Source organism: Plectropomus leopardus, chromosome 9 (genome assembly GCF_026936395.1).
Source record: "Plectropomus leopardus strain MGB_pleo_1.0 chromosome 9, ASM2693639v1, whole genome shotgun sequence".
Taxonomy (NCBI): domain Eukaryota; kingdom Metazoa; phylum Chordata; class Actinopteri; order Perciformes; family Serranidae; genus Plectropomus; species Plectropomus leopardus.
The window spans coordinates 17020237-17043024 of NC_142184.1; the positions used below are offsets into that span (position 1 = coordinate 17020237).

The 22788-nt window shown below is 39.2% G+C and overlaps 1 protein-coding gene across 10 annotated transcripts in view; it reads left to right on the top strand.

Moving 5' to 3' along the window:
- The window catches only part of LOC121947316 (cyclin-dependent kinase 17-like), a 53643-nt gene extending 31361 nt beyond the window's left edge, over positions 1-22282 (top strand). For 6 of the 10 annotated variants that reach the window (XM_088082099.1, XM_088082103.1, XM_088082104.1 and 3 more), the window contains 14 exons: positions 26-151; positions 7477-7533; positions 7638-7752; positions 7900-7994; positions 8122-8184; positions 9609-9732; positions 10356-10476; positions 11747-11844; positions 11948-12053; positions 13443-13485; positions 13583-13673; positions 13753-13830; positions 15298-15419; positions 18155-22282. In XM_088082099.1, the coding sequence (XP_087938225.1) occupies positions 26-151; positions 7477-7533; positions 7638-7752; positions 7900-7994; positions 8122-8184; positions 9609-9732; positions 10356-10476; positions 11747-11844; positions 11948-12053; positions 13443-13485; positions 13583-13673; positions 13753-13830; positions 15298-15401 (1221 nt within the window). In that variant the 3' untranslated portion in view covers positions 15402-15419; positions 18155-22282. Of the gene's footprint in view, positions 1-25; positions 152-7476; positions 7534-7637; positions 7753-7899; positions 7995-8121; positions 8185-9608; positions 9733-10355; positions 10477-11746; positions 11845-11947; positions 12054-13442; positions 13486-13582; positions 13674-13752; positions 13831-15297; positions 15420-15878; positions 15927-18154 lie in introns of all 10 variants that reach the window. The other 4 variants (XM_088082100.1, XM_042492312.2, XR_006106070.2 and 1 more) reach the window with 3 other exon arrangements.
- Positions 22283-22788: the final 506 nt, after the last annotated feature.

The following is a 22788-nucleotide window of genomic DNA, read 5'->3' on the forward strand; positions in this document are numbered from 1 at the left end:
CCCCTTGTCTCTCTGTGTATTTCAGGACATAAACAAACGTTTGTCTCTCCCAGCTGACATCAGGCTACCGGAGGGCTACTTGGAGAAGTTTGCCATGAACAGCCCGCCCTTTGACAAGCCCATGAGCCGCAGGCTACGGCGCGCTTCATTGGTCAGTAATCATTGTATGTGAATATGTGTTATTTGCATATGTGAGTGCAAAGCAGCTGAGGCTACCTCCAGTCAGCTGCTTTGGTGATGTGTTGGTTGCTACTTAGCATCTGCATGTGTACTTTTGTGAGCACAGCTGGGTGTGTGCTGCTCTTTTGCTCCTGCTTTGTTTGAAACAAAAGCAAAATGAACTTTCAATGCCATTGTGCACAACAAGGGCCATTATACCCTCTGACACACTCACACATGGGAAACACAAAAACATAGACTCGTTTTAAACACTTTTGTCATGAGTTATGCTATAGATGAGCGCTTACAATGGCTCAGTTGGGGGATGCATTATGAATTCATTCTGTATTATGTATCCAGGCCAAGAGCATTATGGGTATGAATCTGGGGGTGGGTGAGAGAGAAGGGGGGTTTGCTACTGGTGGGATACAGAGGGGGATGATGGGTAGAAATAGGAAGATATTCATGAATATGCAGCATGTCTCTTTATATCCCTTTGTATTGCTGCTGAAGTACTGCTGCTTGTCAACTTGTTTTTTAGTTTGCTCACATTTAAGTCCACATCACTCTTTTTTCTCGTTTCCTTTCATACCTGATTGAATAAGGCAGGTGTGCACTGCTCTGTTTCACTCATTCTTTTTGTCTTAAATGCTTGCTTTTTAAAAGAATAAAATCCAAAAAAATTAAAGTCCTCTTTACTGATGTGTTTAACTTTAAACACATTTATCAAAAGCGTTGATATGCTATAGGAAACCATAAAGGATTCCCCCTTCATCAACCATTTTTGCTGTAATTATTGAACAGGGCCAGTGCCCTGCCTCTGGCTCTCAGCTTGAAGCGATTTAATGACGCAGCTTTTCTACAGGAGTGTCACAGACATGAAAGGATAAAATCTTTGAAGAGAGGTCTGCAGGGAACAAGAGTGGTTTATGGTGTAAGGGTGGATGAGAAGAAGGGGATATACTTTAGAGACGCTTGTGTCTTTACAGTGTAAATGAGCAGCGGACATTTTCTAACATGCCGGGATCTGTCCGCCTATGTGTGGTTGTGCATCTTCTTTAGGGTTGTTGTATGCACGTGATGTAATAGGTCAATCAATAATGCAGCAGCAGTGTCAGACTCATCTGCTGCAGCTCCTCTCCTGACAGGGATTACACACCGGGACACCTTGAAGTGAGCCAGAGAGCAAAGAAGAGGGAGGGAAAGAGGCAGGGAAGGAATAAAGGACAAGACATGATTTTAAATGAAGCGATATGTTAAAATGGATAAACAAAGATGTGGAGAGGAGTTAAGAAAAGACAACTCAGATGAAATTTAAAACCATTCTGTACTTAGATTTCAGTTGAATAGCAGGAAAGTAAAGACTGTATTTTATCTCAGTCACCTTGCTGAGCCTGTGTATATAGGAAGCTGCCACACAGCTAGATTGTCTTTTATTAGAAGGGCTCCTGTTGTTTACTTTATTTAGTGTAGGGCAGCATGCTGAAATATGTTTTTGTCTGTGCAGTACACTATTTCCATATTTAAGGCCTACTTTTTGCATGCCCTGAGCTGGAGCTTTGGAGTTAATTAGGTCAGCGCTTTTATGCAATCTTCATAGAGTTTGACTCTGGCCCAAAGGTCAGTTTGGGCACCTTTTGTTGGGACTTAAACCCTTTTTTAACCAAAATGAATGTGTAAATGAGGGTTTCTTGTGTGCCTATATGAGTGAGAATACCACCTTAAAATAGCTGACTCCTTTCCTAATTCCAGTAGACAAGAATGCTCTTCTGTTTTTTCTTTAAGGATGTGCCAGATTTGGCATCACTAATGTGTTGGAAAAATGCTGCTTTTTACTGCGTGAACAGTAGAAAGCAGCATTGAGGCCAGGGAAAATCTTACGATGGTTACTCACTTTTTTTGTATTCTGTTACTTACTCAGTCTCTCTTTTAAACTCAGTCACCACTAATTTGGAACAATGTTCAAGCATCGCTTGAACGGTGGCAAGTCACGTAGCTGTCCCAGCCGCAGCTTTCTCTATTCAGAAAAATTAAGGCGTCCAACTGGGTGTCGTTCTTCCATCACTCCTGATCAGAGCTGGAGGGGGAGTCCCTGAGTGGATAATCGACGGGTCGATACGATCACAGATGATCAGATGATGGATAAGAGGAGCAGGAAATGCAAAATGTTAGACTCAGCGCAATAAATGGCTCTCTGCTGCTCCGTCTGTGCCCAGAGTAAACTCTGTGCTCTGAAAGTGTGGTGCAATGAATATCCAACCAGTATATATGTATGTGTATTCTAATACAGGGTTCCTACAGATCATGGCGCATTAAATTAAACACTTTTTATAACTTTCTGAGTGACACTAGGAATTAAATTCAAGACTTCATCTTTACAATAACTTTAAAACATAATAAAGCAAACAAAACAAAAAAATGGGGGTTATCGACTATTTTGCCCAAATGTTTATTGTAAATGAAAACATGATTTTTGTTTGTTCCGTTACCCTGTTCTGCCTAAAATATTTCAAAAAGCAAACAAAACAAAACAAAAAAAACATATATATATATATATATATATATATATATATATATATATATATATATATGTATAGATATAGATAGATAGATAGATAGATAGATAGATAGATAGATAGATATAGATATGTTACCAGTTGTTTAGAGATTTTAAAATGCAATATCAGAAAAAAAGATTAATTGAATTCTGCTTTCTATGTCCCAAACAATTTTCTAATGTTTGAAAGATTGATTTAAGAACTTTTAAAACTAATTAAAGCTTTATATTAAGATAAATTACTTAAATGCCTTTTAAGACTTGTTAGGGAACCGTGGGAGCCCTATAATAGTTCACCTAATAACAGTCCAAAATTAAAAATCAAGACATGGCAGCGCATGTTTTATTGATGGCGGGCCGCCGCAGATAAATGAATGTGTGGGAAACCCTGCAAGAAGTTTAATGGGTCAAAATCAAGACCAGGTAAAAAAAAAAAAATGAATGAAATTAATTTCTCAACCCTTCAGTCCCCCTAAATTTGAAAGTATATATATGAAAGAGTTGTGATGCTTCCTCAGTCACACTTAAGCACACTGAGTCCAGGCTTAAAAACGACAGTATGTTTCTGAACACACTGATGTAATGGCTTTCAGGCTATCAGTATGCTTGTCATTTGTTACCGTAACATAGACCATGCGTCGGGTGTCCCATTACAGTACTCACATTTGAAACCTTGTATTTTGATCTTTGAATTGCCTCCAATGTAATGCAGTTGGATGGTATCAGTTTTCTCCCATGGCTGTTGCCCATTGATAATCAATTATTCACAGCCTTCCAATGAGATTCAGTGTTCCATGGAGCTGGAGAAAGAGATGCCATTTTATCTCAAACAACAACACTTAACTGTTATGCAATGCTCACTTTTTAAAATCCATTCAACCCTGCAGTAACAGAATATACAACTGTAAAACTAAATATACAATTAGGCCATTTTATGTCCCCTTCTCCTCTGTTACATTACAGCCACTTTTATAGCATGCTATCTATTATGTTGCTGTTAAGTGGTTAAAAACGTAAAAATATTGAAACTGTTCTCAAGTGTCGGTCCACTCCTTTGGGTCAACCCTTGTCTGTCGCAATCAGTAGGTTTGCATAAAAAAGGTAACAGTGCAACATGTTTATTGGCTGATTGATTGAAGCTCTGAGGAGTGGCTACATTATGTTAAAGAAAGGGGCTCTCCTTTCTACCTCCCCTTGCCTGCCACCTCTTTCTTTTTTAGCAGAAGGCTGTCATTTTCCCTCTCCCACTCAATGCTCTCAGTCTATCCTCTCTCTCTCTCTGTCAAGCCTTCTGAAAAATGGCATGAGGAGATTTAAAAATGAAATGTGGTCAAGGTAATGGACTTTCTTCTCAATACACATTAGAGCCCGGCTGCAGATATCTCTCTTCTTAAATTTCTTACCACTGCTGTCCATCCCTTTATCTGTATTTCTCCTTGGCCCCTATATTGCCTGAGACAGGACACACATTTTGTTTGGTTTCATGTTGCTTCAATTTTGTCACAAAAACTTGGTCTGACCTAGTTGTGCTGAGTAAGCTCACTGGAGCGTTGGGAATGAAATGAACCCGTTGCCATCGAAAGCATACGTAAGCGCACATGCACGTACGCACTCACGCGCGCGTGCACACCCGCGCGCACACACAAACACATCCGAAAAGGAATGTAAGACAGTGCAGTTGCATGCTGTGAGCACAGAATGAGATGCAGGTAAAGACCTGGGCCTTCCTGTGTTTTATAGACTCCTTAACAAGGGAAGAGGCGACATATTTATTTTCTGGTGCGGGGTTGATGTGGCCATAATGTGTATGTGTTTCACTTTGTGGGTGGGTGTGTGTGTGTGTGTGTGTGTGTGTGTGTGTGTGCATGCGTGTGTGTGTGTGTGTGTGTGTGTGTGTGTGTGTGTGTGTGTGTGTGTGTGTGTGTGTGTGTGTGTGTTTGGCTCATGAGACTGACTCCCCTGCCAAAAGAGCAGCATAGCTCAGCAACAGCTCCTGACAGCTCCTGTCACAAACACAGAGATGGGAACAGTGTGTTTGTGTGTGCAGAGGTGTGAGTGTGTTTACATTTGAGCATAGGCTGTATGTCTCATCACAAATGTTCTTTTGCCTCCAAGCACACAAGTACACACTGTACATGTCAGTGTAGACAATTTTAGATTTAATTGATTTTTTTATTTTTGGTAGTTAATTGTTTTTCTGGAATATATATTGTATTATTATTATTATTATTATTATTATATTATTATTATTATTGTTGTTGTTGTTTTTATCATCCCAAATTACCTAATACAGAACTAGATATTGATTCTAAAATATTAATAAGATTATGCTTGTCAATTAATTATGCAAATTGCAATTTGTGCCCACACACACACACACACACACACACACGCACACACTTGTTTCAGTGTGTAAGTGTGTCATCTTGTTCATCTGAGCTCATTCTAATGTTAGCTTTTAGGCATGCCTTTAAAGAGATCACATGCTTCATCAGCTATCTTGGTCACTGGAGACCCTCCCCCTCATACACACACATTCACGCATGTAGATGAGCATCATCCTAGCATTCGAATTGGCATCATGATGGGATGGGCCAGTGCAAGATCGAGAGAGATGGGTAAATTCAGAGAGATGAACACAAGATCAAACATGGCTGGAACGAGCCTGACAGAGATAGACAAATAAGTGAGAGAAAGTGACAGGGAGGGGGATAAACACTGACAGGCATGTGGGTATCACAGCTTGACATAGCTACATTTATCTATAATTCATGACCCCGAAACCCAGGGGCCATATACATTATGCAGCTAATCCTTTATTAACTGAATTCAAGATTAATTAAGAATTTACCATACACATACAGATTTGAAGAATTCCTGCTGGATATCTATATAAATGTTTAGAATATCCCCAGTAAGTGGAGTGGACGAACCATATTATTATTTGACTGTCTTTCTTATCCTGACTTCCTGTGGCCAAGGAGTACACGTGCAACAGACAGTGACATTACAGTGCAGCATTAAAGAGACGAAGGGAGGAGGCACTTTGGAGAAATGACATTTTGTTCAGATTAAGCCAACATAGCCTTTAAATTCCCAAAATGAGAAAGTAGCATGTGTGTGTCTATGTGTGTGTGGGTGTTCGTACATGTAATGCAATGTATATGGTGATAAATGACGTCCAATGACCTAGACAACCAGAACCTGAAATGTCAATGTCAGAAATCTGAACAAATTTAAGATTAAACCACGAGGTAACATACAGTGGAGACACAGATGATAGATACAGACACATACAGTGCTTTTTCATCCACTATGTTTATGCATATTTTTAACTTGCACATAAAAACAGTCTGAGTGGAAACATTGAAAATACCTTGGAATATCGAATAAATTTATAAGCTTTGGAGATGTGAAAAGTTGGTGTAATATATAAAAGGTTAATGCAACTAAAGACCAGGACACACCTAACAGACATCAAAGAAGTATTGGCAACTAAGCCGGACTGTTGCTTAGCCCTTCGTCGCCTGTGTCTCAGCCAGAAAGTTGCACCAATGAACAAGTATGTTCTGTGTCTGCGTGAAACTATCACTCAAAAATGGAAACTGGAAGACCAACAGGATGGATTTAAGATGCTAGTTAGCTATGTGGCTGATGTGAAAAGAACAAACCATACACTAGCAAACAATTACACAAAAAATTACGAGGCATTTTGCTGAAGAGCTAATAATAGTCTTACCTTAAAGAGTAAGTCTGTTTTGATATTACGCCCTCTTGACTTTAGCTGTTCGTTTATTTTCCTCACTTTTGTTTCTCTTCTGGTGCGCCTAGCTAAACTGCCAATCAGAGTGTTTTCATTCACTAATGGGCTCCGCCGTCCTCGAAGTCGATTCAGCACGCTCAATCGGCCTGGATAAAAAGTCATCAAGGGCTGACTAGTGCCAGCGATGCAGGACACACGTATAAACTAGGACACCAAACCCTCACCAAGGGCCCAACATTAACCGACAGCTGACTGTTGTTCCAGGGGCCCAAGGACGATGCAAACAGATTCAGCAAACTGATGATGTACAGTCATTGCACAGGCCAATGCAAGCTCTCTTTGTCGTCTCTTGATGTCTTTTAACATGTATATGTCTGCACACAGGGATGTTACCAGAACTCTTCCAAGAGTACATAGCTGTAATATTAGTTGTTTAAAACACTCTATTTCCATTGTCCAGTGTGCTCTGTTATTATACTTTTATTGTTTTCTTTCATTTAATTTGGTTATATGGTTGCACCCTCTTCTTCTGCAGTGACACCTCCCTGGGAGATTAGCACCACCTACTGCTCATCTGAACCAACTCCAAATATTCACATACTAGCATAACATAACAGCATTTGCAGTACCATGGAATGGAAACCCAACTATAAATATAACTTTAGCTACGGTAGCAGAAAAGCTCAGTAACACACTGTAACATCAAAGAAGCCAGGCTATTATTTTAGCCCAGGCACACAGACACACACAGAGAATAACAAGGCCTGGTGACTCAGACCCCTGCAGCTGTGGGCCAAACAGCAATGGCACCGATATCTGAACTAACAGCCGTGGCCTGCAGCATTTGATTCCAGAGATAGTTAGCTTAAACATGGTGGAGTGGCTTGGCCTGGCCTACAATCAGGCTGTAGCCACAAGAAATGCAAACTGGATTAGTGATAATGAACACTGATAGCATTCTTGACTTCCTCAAATGTCTTCTTTCTGTTTTCTCAAGTCTGAAATCGGCTTTGGGAAACTGGAGACCTACATCAAACTGGACAAACTGGGGGAGGTGAGATCATCATAGATAATCTGTGAAACTCATTCAAAGTATATACATACTCCTCACGTACTCAGTTTACTTTATTTGCATTCACATGCTTTCTATCTCTGCAGGGGACATATGCTACAGTATTTAAAGGGCGAAGCAAGTTAACAGACAACTTAGTGGCTCTGAAAGAGATCAGACTGGAGCATGAGGAGGGTGCGCCCTGCACAGCTATCCGGGAAGGTACTGAACTCCTGTTCATGTGATTTGAAAGTAAACAGGTCAACAGGAGACCATACGAGAAGCTTGTAAGGTTTTTGACAGTTTTGTTGGGACCTACAGTCATGTGTCTGTTTGACTGACAGCCTCTGATATGTTTTCCTCTTCTAGTGTCTCTACTGAAAGACTTGAAGCACGCCAATATTGTCACTCTCCATGACATTATCCACACTGACAAGTGCCTGACACTCGTGTTTGAGTACCTGGTGAGTGTCTGTACTGTGCATGTGTGTTGTTGCCTGTCTTTAGAAAGCAGGTTATACTAATCTATCTTTCTTTCTTTTTTTGTCTTTCTTTCTTTTTTTCTTGCTTTCTTGCTTTGTCTCCAATTAGGAGAAAGATCTCAAGCAGTACATGGATGACTGTGGAAGCATTATGAGTGTCCACAATGTCAAGGTAATGCAAAGTTATGCATTTGTTCAGTACTGTGGAGAATTCTGTAGTGATGAAAGAATTGCTGTTGAGTATAATCATACTTTCAATAACTGCAATTTAGAATAATTTTTAACCTTTGTTTCAGGATTTTTTATATAGAACAAACACTCAGTACATCCCTTAAACTGCTAAGCCATGACATTCTTTACAATTAGAAAAAATAAAAACCAAGTCTTCGAACTAAACTACATATATACAGTGATAAAAGCTTTACTGTTACACAGTTGAGGTACTCTAGTACGAGTCCCCAAATTCTAGCAAATATTTGCACCTTGTTCTTACGAATGAACCATAATCTTTGCAAGTACAATACATTCATCAGCTGTTTTGGTGCACAGTCTGACTTCCACACAAGTAGAAAAAGTTTCCTTGCCATAACCATACCAAAAGAGATGGCCTGAGTTTCATACATGTCTGCCAACGGTAACACACTCATGGCACTTAGGACAGTGACTAGTGGGTTAGGTTCCAATTCTTCTCAAAGGCTTTAGAGAAATATTCAAATATACTTTTCCAATAAGTAGACAATTTCTGACATGTCCAAAGAGATTGTGTTATTTATAATAATAATCTTTATTTATATAGCATTTATTAAGATAAAGCACAAAGTGCTTTTCATATTACAAAATTACAAGATTTGACTTACCAAAATTAAGAGCAGCAAGAAAATTAAGGAAATTTAGAGCACAAATATTAAACAGCACTAAGCCCACACATGAACACATGGGAGTGCAAGTGCAAAAATACAGTTTCATATATAAATAAGTCAAATGTGGATAAGAGAATTAAGCTCATCAAAGCAGTTAAAATTAAGAATAAAAGAGATAACCATATGTATAAGCTGATAAGATGCTAATAAAGGAGATGATCTTATATAAAGCAGGTAAATGAAATGTAATGACAAACAATCTATGTCCTCTCTGCCTCTTTACACCTGCTACAGAGGGAGAAAAATATGCAATATATATTCATGCAGTCTGTTTTAGGAGTAATACAGATGTATTGTTTTGAATTGTATCAGATTATGTCTAAAGTTAACTGAACATTTATGCACATTTTCAAGACTCTCCTAAATCTCATCATCTATCTCTTTGCCTGGCTCACTTTCCCATTTCTGAGTTAGTGTATTCGTGTTGACATCAGTATGTCTCTGTATAGTGTGATAAAGGTAGGAAACTACAGCTTCCCATTTGTCTTTATTTGTACTTTAGACAGGCAGCTTGGCTTCTCAGGGCTAAATCTAAAAATGTATTTGTGTTCTTTGATCAATGTTTTCAATTAATGTCACCGATTTGTTTGCCATAATAATAAAGTACTTGGATACTCATTAATGTTTAATTTGACAACAAGAATGTAACAGTCATGCTGATGTCTTCTTTCCCCAGATATTCCTATTCCAGCTGTTACGAGGTCTGGCATACTGCCACAGAAGAAAGGTCCTCCACAGAGACCTCAAACCCCAGAACCTCCTCATCAATGAAAAAGGAGAGCTCAAACTGGCAGATTTTGGTATGTCATTACTCATCTAAGAGGAAGCATGACATCAGTTTTGTGTATTGTCTTGACACTGCCTGTATTGGATTGAGCTCTCATCCTATTCTGTACTACCAAAGATAGGGTCAAAACAGCAACTAACTGAACTAACATGAAAAAAAATGGACACTAGAACAAATCTACCTGCCTCACACAGATCATTTGTCTTAGAACTTAAGGTAAAGATGGAGCATCCATTTCTACATACGCCTTAATACAGTTGGTTGTTAATTTACAAAGCGCTTGTAGTTAATTTTATAAGAAATATATTATAGCAAGAATCTGAAAGTGCAACTAATGCCCCCTAAAGGTCATACTGCACCTTAGACCCAACAGGACAGCATAGTTTGAAGTGACTAACTGCTCAAACATGCCCTCCCTTGGTGATAATCAAAACTTGTGAAATTGTTTTACATAAAATTATACTGTTATGTAATTTATTTTTGAAAATTACAAATAGGTATAAGAGTCCAAAAGCAAAACCAGTGTTTCCAATTCTATTCAATTTCGTTGTGGTATGATGAGTTCTGAGGTGACCCACAACACCCAAAAAAGCAATATTTACATGAATTAATGTCATTTTTTGTGAATGAATTAAGGTTTGGCACGAGCCAAGTCTGTTCCTACAAAGACCTACTCCAATGAAGTCGTGACATTATGGTACCGACCACCGGATGTGCTTCTAGGCTCCACTGAGTACTCTACACCCATTGATATGTGGTGAGTAAACACACATATACAGCAAATACACAAAGCCATAAAACAAAAGCCATAAACCATCCCTGTTTGTCTGCCTTTTTCTTACCCTTTGTCTCAATCTAAAGTGCTTCTGTCAATTCCTGATGCTTCCCCCCATGTTTTTAATTTATATAAATAATATTTTGAAACTCAACATATTGTTATTCACAGTTAAAGGGACAGTTCACTCCAAAATCAAAAACACATATTTTCCCTCTTATCTGTATTATAATTAATTAATCTAGATTGTTTTAGTGTGAGTTGCTGAATGTTGGAGATATCGGACATGAGATGTCTTCCTTCTCTCTAATATAATGAAAATGGAGGGCACTCGGCCTGTGGTGCTCAAAACACCAAGAAGACACATTTGAAAACTCAACAGCAATGTTTCTTTCCAGAAATCATGACCCAGTTACTCAAGATAATCCACAGACCTTGTTGTGAGCAGTTTCATGTAGGATCTATTTTCTTTTTAACAACTGTATCACAGCAGAGAAGGAAGCATGCATCTACTCATGGATGAGAAGGTCATGCTTGTAGCAGCACAAAATGTAAACATTAATGCCGTCATCCTAGTTTGAGCTGTAAAGTCAGCATGCTCAATGGTGCTCAAGATAATCCACAGATCTTGTTGTGAATAATATGTATTTTTTAAGGGGTGAACTTTCCCCTTAAGGGGCAAAATGTAAACAGTGGGCTTTAAGGAAATCTGGGGTTTGGGGGTGCTATAAAATATTTAATTCATAATTCACAATTAAAATTTATATGGTTTCTTTCTGGACTCAGATTTGGAATTAGTTCCCCTCCGTTGCTTCGATGGGCTGTCTTATATTTGATAGTATGTGTGATATATATATATAACTTTACAGTACTAAGAAGACTGAGTAGAAAGAAGCTTTAGTTTAAGGTACTTGGTTTTTTTTTCTCCACTGTGCACTTCATGGATTATATGAACATTGTGGAACTAAGTAAAAACCATACTTAAGGGTCATTTCCATATTTTTTTTAGATTTCCTTTATATTTAAATAGTTATGAACTCCTTGTTTTCAGTGCCACTATTTAAACTCATTACACCTCAACATATTTCTATTGCACAATTTTAGGTAATTTAACCTTGTAATGTTGCCATGTATACAGTATAAACACAGAGTCTGTTATTGTCACAAGCAAGAACCTACAGAGATTTTACAAGTGCTGCATTTTGGACTAATTTGTGTTGGCTTATTGTGCTGTTTCTGTCTCTTTGTCCAGGGGTGTGGGCTGTATCTTTTATGAAATGATCACTGGCAGACCCCTCTTCCCCGGATCGACTGTGGAGGACGAGCTACACCTCATATTTCGCATCCTTGGTGAGATGACACCAGTGGACTCTGGATTAGGATTTGCTTTTTTAACACTCATGCTTTTCACAGTCTGCATAACATGTTGACTGATCCTCTTGATCTTTAACAGGTACTCCAACAGAGGAGACTTGGCCTGGTATCACCACCAGTGAAGAGTTCAAGACGTACAATTTCCCCCAATACCACCCGGAGCCCCTTGTCAACCATGCTCCCAGGTTTGTAGTTGTGGGAGAACGTGCACACAGACATGGCTGCATGTGCATGTTTTAAAGCTTGTCTCAAAAAAAAGAGATGCCCATTTGATCATAGAAATAGGTTTTGTTGCCCTAATCATTCATTGTGTCCATACCAAGGTTGTTATAGCTAACTAAATCCAAACTAAAAATCCTAAAGTAGGTGTGAAAATGAAAATAAAAATAGAAAACTAATGAAAAATAAACACCATTGCAGCTTCTAGATTGGTTTAAAATGCCATAATGGCAGCCATGATTGACTTGTCGGTTTGTTTGTAATCACTGTTTGATGATCTGGTGTGCTTCGGGTGGTTTAAGAGTAGATTTGTTTCAAGGATATATGGATAGTCGCTGGGTGAAGCTATGAACACATTTTCAGACTGTTGCTTCAAAACAAATTAAAAAAACCAAAACAAACATTCCCCAAACTGAAAAGGCCTTTACAAAAAAACAATTTCAAAACAATGGGGTAATAAACAAAATCATCAAATAATAAACTTATTTTTAACCCAACACACAGCCCATGGCGTCTTGTACGCTGTCGACTAATTTCAGCACACCTGCCTTTAATAAGAGGTTCCTGAGATGCCAGGTCAGGTGACACATTTAAGTGAATCAAAAAAAAGAAAGAAAGAAATTATAACTGCTTACTAGAAATGGATCTAACACAAACTATAATGATCGTGCATCTTACTGGCCTTTAAAAATGCTTTCCCGATGACCTTGCAATGGAAGTGATGGGATCAAAATCCACAGCCCTAGTTATGTGCAAAAATACATTCCACATTGAGGCTAATATAAGGGATTCAGCCATCGAAATCAAACAAATCACGTGGATATCTTACATAGTTAGAAATTCTCTCATTTTGTCTCCCTGGATAGTCTTCCCTTGTTGTACTAGGCTGGAAGGCTGGTAACATAAAGAGGAACGTTTGTACTGATGAAACTGTAATTTTGGAAAGTAAACACTTGGTTTGTCCAACTATGAGTGAGACCTTATACTAGCTTTAGCTAAACTTTGCAAGGTATTTTACCACAGAGTGAGGAAAGTGGATTTCGTAAGCCATCACTTGCAGTAAAATTCATTTAGGGATAGATCTCTTAATGGCCATTATAGACAAGAGGAATGATTGCAGCCAGCAAAACCTGTTGTTCCTATGGACACCTGAGTACCGTGTATCTTTTAAGTGACTGTGATACACTAGATGTAATAAGATGATTGATTTTCAGCAGGAACTGTGGTCAAGTGTTTCCGTCTCTGTTGAAATGGCAGGAACACTACACTGCTTCAAATGGCTTAGCTCAGCGTTTGACTACACTTATACCAAACTCTCCTCTTACTCACTTTTCCTCTCGCTTTCTGTGACACAGGATAGACAACGATGGTCACGACTTGCTTTCAGTGCTTCTACAGGTAACGAAGGTTGCACATAATACTTGCACATAATGCATTGGATTAAAAAGTAACAATCACATCTTTGTATCTTCCTTTTGTCTTCATGTGTCTTCAGTTTGAGGCTAAGAAGAGAATATCAGCTGAGGATGCTCTCAGACACTCATATTTCAGAAGTTTTGGGGAGCAGGTTCAAACACTGGCTGACAGTGAGTAAACACAGTTAGGCATATTGAGCATACATGTGTAGTGTAAAATACTGTCTCACCAAACCTCTGTTATTTTCAGCGGCATCCATCTTCTCTGTAAAAGGCATTCAGCTCCAGAAAGATCCAGGGAAGAGGTCCTCAGTCTACCCAGAGTCAAGTAAGTCCTCCAAGATAGAAAATTAGAGGAGGAAAAGATTGCGGAAAATGAGGGGATATAATAGAGAATAGGTCTTGCTCCCTGTCCTTTTCCTCTCCTCTTTCAGTTTTTTCTCTGTTTGCTTAATGTCGTCTCTCATGTCACTGTGTGGTCATACATGTCACACACAGTTTCCCAGTCTGTCACCAGGTTTGTACCTCCACGACATACGGATACCTAAATCCCAACAGCTACACCAACACACTCAAGTTCATGTTTGTAAAATCTAGTGCAGACTTTCATGGTTCATAGATGAAAAATTGTCATGAGAAAAGAGATCCTCAGACTTTTTTCTAAACTGTAACCACTCTGGTGATCCCTTATCTTTTCACCTAGTGCCACCATCTGGTCAAAAGTGTAATTTGTGTAATACTTACTTAAGCTCTATGCATGAAGTCAAGTTTATTTACAGAGCATATTTATAAACAACAAACCTTGACCAAGAGACAAAGACAAGGCAAGTTTATTTATATAGCATAATTCGCAACAGGGCAGTTCAAAAGCATCAAGACATAGAAATAAACAAATTATGAAGGGACATTTTATTGTAATTAAAAACTTAATTAAAAACAAATCCAAAAAAAGCTTAAAAAAAAAAAAAAAAAAAAGTACTACCACAGATATGAAATGCAAAAACAAAAGTTACAGTGCGGTGTAAGAAATGATTAAATACTACGTATAAATGTCTCGGCTGCTTGGCCTTCAGCTGGACGTCCTTTCCCCATGACTGCAGTCTTGCCATCTACACTTAGCTCCAAAGTGTTGCTTGGCAACAGGCCAGCCCTTGTCCAATTGCAGAGTTACTTTTTTTCAGTGGAGCCAAATAAATTATTAATATTAAAAATATATAATATCTTGTTGCTTTTATTGTTAACCTTTAAATGGCACTTGTAGAACTGTTGTATAAAAGAGATTTCACACTCAAGATCATGCTGTTGAATTAAATAGTGCCACAGCTGGTCGTCGGAACGAGGCCTCACAACAAACTTATTATTTTTTATTCCATTTCTGCCAATATATCCCCCATAAATTCTACACACTGGACCTTTAAAAGATTCCAACCAAAATAAGAATGACACCCAACCATTGAGTTAGCACTTACATCACTAGTTGGAGAATTACCTTTGTGTGAACCACTATACATTAACTGTGCATTCCTGATGTGCCCTTTTGACATTTGTTTAGATGTATTTCAGTGTTTCTGTCTCTATCGCAATCTCAGTCTGTGTGTGTGTCTTTCTTTCTGCTTCTGCCGCCTCTCTGTCATGTTCTGATAAACTGTCCCTTCTCTATCTTGGTACCCATGCTCTCTTCTCTCGCAATGTTCATCTTCTCCTTTATGCTTTCTATTTCCCTTGTGTGCCCAACTCCTTCGTAACACCTCAATATTCCCAACCTCCCCCCCCTTTCTACCCTAACCCTAAAAAGCAATGGCCCATAGGCTAGGCTCTGCACCCTCGCAGTACTTCCAGAGAGAAGCAGCCAATCCCAGGGCTCAGAGTCACAATCTCTCCTCCACTTCCACTGGCTGAGTGGCCCCTACCGTTCTGGTAAATACGGTCTCTTTCACTCTGTCTGTCTTCTGTTCAGTCCCCCTTGGCTGTCACCTGGCCTCTTTTCTTCTGTCCATATGCACTTAATGTATGTCTCCCACAACTGCTGAACTGGAGTAAATGCTGGTACATTTCACCTCCCTTCTTTCATTCCCTGAACTGAAACAACACATTATTTGTTACCTGTTTAAACTCACATCCCTTAAGCCTTTCTATTGTTATTTTTCTTTGTCTCTTTGTTAATTCCTCTCTCCATTCTTGCTTCTGCTGGCCCTCCCTCACATTTCAATCCCTGCACCCACCTGCATCATCTCAGCTTTCACTTACCTAATCCTCTTTTTCTCAGAGTGAGCCACTCCCAACGTTTATTTCAGGGATGAAAGGGGCGACGATATATTCACAAAACAATGTGATCAGAGAACGGGGATCGAGTCATTTGATTCTTTTCATTTGCAGTCCTGTTTAGGTTTCTGCAGCGAGAGATGTAGCCTTTTTGTTGAGTCTGTAAGTGAGGGTTTGGTGTAGTGTTTGTTTGGTTGATTGTGTGTTACAAGTGCCTTTTCTATTAGCATGGTTATGGTTTGCTTGTATTACTGCAGTGTGGTAACTGGTAAGTATGACTTCAGCAACATGAGATTACACTCAGTATCACAGTTTATAGAACGATACAATCCAATTTGACTCTTCGCTAAGCCCCTACCTAGACGGCCACTGTCCAGTCCCACATTAGCAACCATACCGAGGAAGAGGATGCCTGTAAAGCTGTCAGAACAGGGGAAACGTTGGGCATATGGAGCCTGCCTTTCTGAAAGCAAGACACTTTTAAGTTAAGAAGGGTGTGGTGTATTTTTCACTTTTCTTAAGCCAAAAACGTAACAGGAGAGATGTTGGAAATTGTTTAAACCACGTGGAAGACCTCACTCACAGCTTGCTAAGTTAGGTAGCTATATAGGCTACAATTTGAGGCTTTTCTTGTGCTGCTACTAGATGCCTTTCACAAGTATTTAAACTTTTGAACCTTGAACAAATTGGTGTGATTTCTTTCAAAAACACGCTAAAGGGCAATGAGCAACTTGAAATATTCTACAAAGTGTATGAAATTCGATTTACAAAATAATTTTTAAAAATCTAAGGAAAAAGTGTCTTGGGAAAAAAGAAACAGATAGAGAAAACTATTAAAATGATCATAATTGCATATTTAAAATAACTTTTACAAAATTGTTATACATTTTAAGCACTCGTTCAGGGTAATTTCCTCATTTCCTTTTTTAAACCTTAGGTTTTTGTTTGTTTGTGTTTTTATATCTAATTTTCAGGTAATTTTACTTTTTTAAATTACTTTTTACTTATTATTTATCTTATATTTCTTCTTTTATTTCTCATTGCCCTCTTCCCATATCTTTGAAAGAAATCAAGTCAGTTTGCTCAGGTTTCAAAGGGTTAAACCATCACAAAGGCAGAATAATTTAGTTTTGCTTGCACTGGGCTAAAATATGTCTGATAGTGAATGCAATAGGGAGTCAAGGTAGCTCAAAATGAAACAATATAATAATTTAATCTGCTGTGCAAGAACATTGTTGTCCCTCTAAAGTTTGCCCTTGATGTCAATTGTCAAGATGCTTGTTTAGGAACCGGCAAGCTTTTCCCTCAATATTAGTGTCCTCAATATTAGTGTCTTACTACACTCTGCAAATGATATTGTAAATGTAGCTCTCAAATGCATATTGTTGTCCTTTCTGTTCACTGATATTACAGAGCAATTATTTCAGAAATGTATTATTATTTCCTTTGGAATATCTCTCAAGATATTGTTGAAAATGCTGTATTGACATGCCGGATGTGAGAGTGTAACACATTTGACAATAGTAACCAAGGAGGACGGGGCCTAGCGAAGGATCAGTTGTTTATCAGCACTAATAACACCACAGCTACACTATATGGCCAAAGTATCTGTCTTAATACTTATGTGTGCGTATCATCCTTGGCCTTTAGACAATAGTGTGCAACAGTTTTGAGGAAGTCCTTTCCATTTTCAGCATGGCAACAGTCCTCTTCTCAAACCTGTTTGGCCACTAAAGGCTGGCTCCAAAACAACGTAAATTCCCAGAGTAATGGCCAACTAAACTGCAGAAATAAAAAGTTTGTAGCATGGCACAAAAATGGCTTTGGTCTCTATAGCTCATTTAAACATCCATGACAACTGTACAACTTAATAACTCACCCATTTACATTTTATTTAAGGCGCAAAGTTCTGCATATTTAAGGGTGGGACTGCTTGAGTGAGAGGCTGTCTGCAAGGCATCGCCACATTCTGAGATTTAGATCCACCCCTCACTCCTTAACAGCTTTAACCTCTCACCTAAATATGGTCACTTCTGGGTCCCAAGAACTAAGACGGTAACTGCCGAAATGCTGAACTCAAGGCTTCAAAATGGGAGTCCACAAACCAGTGGGTGACATCACAAAACTACGTCCTTTATGCGGTCTATGATTGCAGCACCCTTAGTTTCAGGCACTCAGATGTTATAATTAGCTGCTTTTGGCCATATAGTGTATATTTTGTGTTGCGGGCATGGAGTGAAATTAGTAGGCGTGTGGTGGTGTGCATGTGTGTGTCTAAATGATATCCTGACATTTTTCCACATCTCTGTCTCTCTGTGTCTCTCTCTCTCTCTCTCTCTCTCTCTCTCTCTCTCTCTCTCTCTCTCTCTCTCTCTCTCTCTCTCTCTCAGCCCAGGGGAAGAGCAGGAGGCAGAGTGTGTTATTTTAGTGCTGGCGGGGGCGCTGAGGTGAGGAGGACAGTGACACATGGAGCTGTCCTGTCAGACATACATTCACTGACCCTGCCACACACACACTGAAGGAGCGACACACAAACTGAAGAAAAACACAAACACATACAGCAACATGGAAACAAAACCACACAGAATTTAGATTGAAGTATTCGTACTTGACGATAAAAAATAAAGACTTAGCTCAACCCTAAAGACAGAAAAATTTTAATGATGAGAGAAGTGTTGAGATGCTGGAGGAAAAGTGGGAGAGTACAAGATTCTCCTTGCTGCTACTACCGCTGCTGTCCAGAGGAGGGCAGCATTCAGGACGTGGGCTTTTTTGAACAGAACTTACTGCATCAGTGAGCAGTGAGGAAGAAGGAGTGAGACGTGATTCAAAGGCAAAGATAGAGAAAGAAAAATCTGTCACTTTCTCTCCTGCGCTTTTCTTTTCTTTTTCTGTTCGGACTGTTGTTGTACATAAAGAGACTGAGCTGTACAACTCTGCTTTTTCATAACACGCCTCAGCCTGAGTCCAAACTCTGAATATTGCACCTCAACCCTAAACCCTCGCCTAACCTTATGGCCCTTTATTACACAAACAACACACACATTTTCTCTTTCTCTCTGCTTTTCTGTTTCTCTCTTAAACACACACACACACACACACACACACACACACACACACACACACACACACACACATACATACAGAGTTCACTTGAAAATTAAGAGTGTCTAGGAGTGGAGTTTACAGAGATAAACTTTAGCACCTTATTGTCCACTAGGGGTCAGGGTGGCTGTCATTACCTCATCAGTCACTTAAGCAGAGTAGGATGTAAAGTACATGCTAGATATTAGACTGAAGAAGAATCAAAATAACAAACCAAAAAAAAAGAGAAACTCACTAACCATATAGGACAGATACCTTCACCGCTGGAATTGGACACTATAAAACACTCACAAAGCAGTAGGAGACAATGATCGCATTCGTCACGTTGCTCACATGCTGTAAAAGAACCACGCTGCTCCTGTTTCAGTACTCAACAAAGACAGAGAGGTAAAGCAAGTGTACAAAAACCTTATGTGCTTATTCTAAGACACCCCCTCTCCTCGTTTGCCTTGACTCAGAAGTTGTCTTGATTTGTTGTGTGATGTGTGGGTGTTCAAAAACTTTGCACCTGATTTTACCTCTTTAGAGTAGACCATTCAACAACCCCAACCCTCTCCTGCCCGCAACTCCACTTGCATTTATTTTTACTCTTTATTTTTCAATCTGTATATATGATCATACTTTTTACTTGTCAGAAGCAATGATAATTCCAGGATGCTGTTTTCAGTCTTTACTGTGTTCCCAACCGGAACAGTGTGGCGACTGGCTGGGGACGTGTTGCACATTCCTTGAGCTCAGGACTTATTGCTATAGTGTCATTTTGTGGATGCTGTGAGGAGCAGCTGGTCTTGTATGTCCCCCCAGTAGAACAGAGTGTGTCGATCATGACCTGAAACCCCCTTTTTGTGAGCTGGTTCAAACTGTATGTGAAGCAGATGAATTACTTAGCATTGACCTGTCAGTCCTCGGTGTCACTTTGTTAATTTGACCATAACATTGCTATTCAGTGACTACCTTGCCCATGTCATCAGATTCTTCAAGCATGTTTGTGTATTTAACACTCAGTTGGTATGTGAAATAGCTGTTGCTGGAAGAGGAGTATCTCCAGTTGGTTTTAAATTGTGCATGGGACATGAGCGATTTTTCTTAACACCAAACACCACATAAACCTGTAAATGGCTCCTCAGTAGTCCCTTTTACACTGCCTGTTCAAGGTGGGAATATCGTGCTGTTCTGCAGTGTTGTTGTTCTGTATATAAGGTACAAATGGGGGGGGGGAGAAAGTTGTCTTGCCTTTAATCTGCCACTGAAGATAGTAACAGCACAGACATGGTGTCTGTATAATCAGGACAGCCAGCAGGACAGGACCATGGACAGGACAGGTGTGACATTTTGATTACATGTTATGTGTGTAACCTACAGTGGGAGATTTAAAAGGCAATTCGTAACAGTTAGTGGCTAACTCAAAGATGAAGAACAGTGGCTCCAAATGTTCGCAAATTGGGAACACAGGAAGATTCAGGAGCTCCCTACCCTCCGAGCAGAGGATGAGATCAGCCACCATATAACAGGGAGTTAAATAATTGTTGTTGCCATGTTACTCCATTGCGATTGTGTAGAAAGAGTTAGATTGATAGATATATTGATTCTTTATTGTCTGTCTCGAGGAAAAAAAAGAAATTAATCTTTAAAAACAGCTCAATGAAGAATTTAAACATAATTAAGAACCACGACCAGGCACACAGTGCGTATGTAATAGGGTCAACCTGACTCAGAATTATACCAGTTGAAACGGATATGGCAGTTCAATACAAATATTTAGCCATTCACTTTGTTTTTCTTATGAAATTTTAAGTTTGTATGGGCTCAGAGGGACGTTCAATTATACAGCGGCATTCACGTAATGTAGTAAACAAGCTAATGGTACGAATGACAGGGGTCATAAATGTGCAACAGCATTTTTTGCAGACACTAGATATAAAACAAAAGCCAGAGACTGTATTGAATTAAATTTGCTGTGAGCTGTAAATTCACAATTTCTGAGCTCTCTCTCTCACTCCGTGCCACTGCCTGCATGTCCGCAGGTCCTATTACCAAAGAGTAGTGTGAAAGTCAAGAGCAGTCACTCCATAACAAAATCTGGGGGCCAAAGCGTCCCCAGAAGTACACTGCACAGAAACAAAAACCTTCTCGTCTTGAGGCCATCTCAGTCGACTCAGTGGTCTCCGACTGACGTTTCCAATCACCAACTTCCAAGAGGCAGCCCTAATATGTAATATGTCACACAAGAGGCTGATGCTGTTGTGTTAAATGTCACACCTGTCATGTCTCCTCTGGTTCAGCGATGCTGGCATGCTATTTAAAATCACACACTGGTGCAGCATGATGCCACAGTCTTTTGGCTCTGTGTTAAAATGCAAAGGAGGAGGAAAGAAGGGACTTACTTGATAGCTGCCCTGTAGTGCAATCACTGTGTAAAAACCTGGGCAAGTGATTCTGGAGACTATACTCTTTAATGAGATGAAGACAACCTAATATTCAGCAGCAATGTCATGTGCTGCCAGCATTGGGACCAGATCAGTTTGTATGACAAATCTTCAAAACTTCAAGGTGCATAGTACAGTTTTAACTGTAGCCTGTATAACTGGGCACTAACATCTCGGAGTATTTAGCAGGACCTGAAGCACTTGGACATACTGTTGTTTCCTGCTGATATTGTTCCAGGCTGCCAGAAACAACATGGCCGAAGTCAATCCCCCAAGCACGAGGTGTTCAAGCACACAACTGTTCCAACCAAACCAATCAGTTGACTTGTAAACATGTACTGTATCTACGAGACATCCCATGAGTGCAGACTGGAGTTTCCTGTTCCTTAGGCACCAACCTCGGGTCACTTCTGCTTCCTTTTCTGAAACTGTTTCACAAAGGGTGAAGTGATCCCTTGTCTTTGCCTGTTAGAAGGACTACTTACTTACTCAGAGTGTGACAGTATGTAGCATGTACATAGATGATCCCTCACTCTGTATATACTAAAGTGTACAGGTTTGATACAGCTATTCACACTCTGGCTTTTTTTTTTTTTTTTTGCTTTTTTTTCTTAATGAAAGTCATAGCAATATTTCTGTAATCAATAAAAAGCCAAGGTAATAGGAAGAGTATGATTGCATTTGTGTTTCTTTAGAGAGGGAGAAATGACTGTGAATGATCAAACTGTGAGACTTGACTAAAGTGATGACAGGTTGTTTTTTTTTTTCTTGCTGTTTAACATGCTGGATCCAAAAGGCTGGAGTGAAGTATCATGTTGCAAAGGAGTATAACACTGATTATTTTGATTTTTATCAATGAAAGCCATAAAGGTCATATAAAGGTGACAGAGGTCTGTGTGCGAGGGTTGTGTACCTTGTTTGAGCACAGATCTTAAGAAGCAAAGGGGATGTGTACACCGAATAAAACAATAAAAATCATGTAATGAATTTTTTTTCTTGTCATAAATACGTAACATATGTCCCTAGTGTGAAAGATTGCAACATCAACTACAATAATTTGCTCACTGTTCACTATTACAGGGCTTTGGCAGTTTACTGCATTTTCTTTGTGCTGTTTAGCAGTGTGAAGGCTCTGTGAATACAGCTTGTGTTCAGGTCTTCAATGTGCCTTTACACTTTTTTAAGTTTATATCTCGAATAATAATATAATATCTAAACTAAAGCCAGAGACTAATCTAATCTAAACTTTTATTTACAAAAATGAATGAATTGCTGAGACATAGACCTACTATATATATATGTTAAAAGTTTTCTGTAACACATTAAAATAGAGAAGTCCTTGCAAACCTCTGTGAAGCTTTGGTGATCTCTAGTGGGGTGGGGACCCCCAGGTCTGAGAGACCTAAGGAAAGGTATTTTAGTGTTTGCTAGCACTATAAATAGTAAGCAGAAAAAACGTGCACACAAATCATAAATATTAGCAAAACACCCAT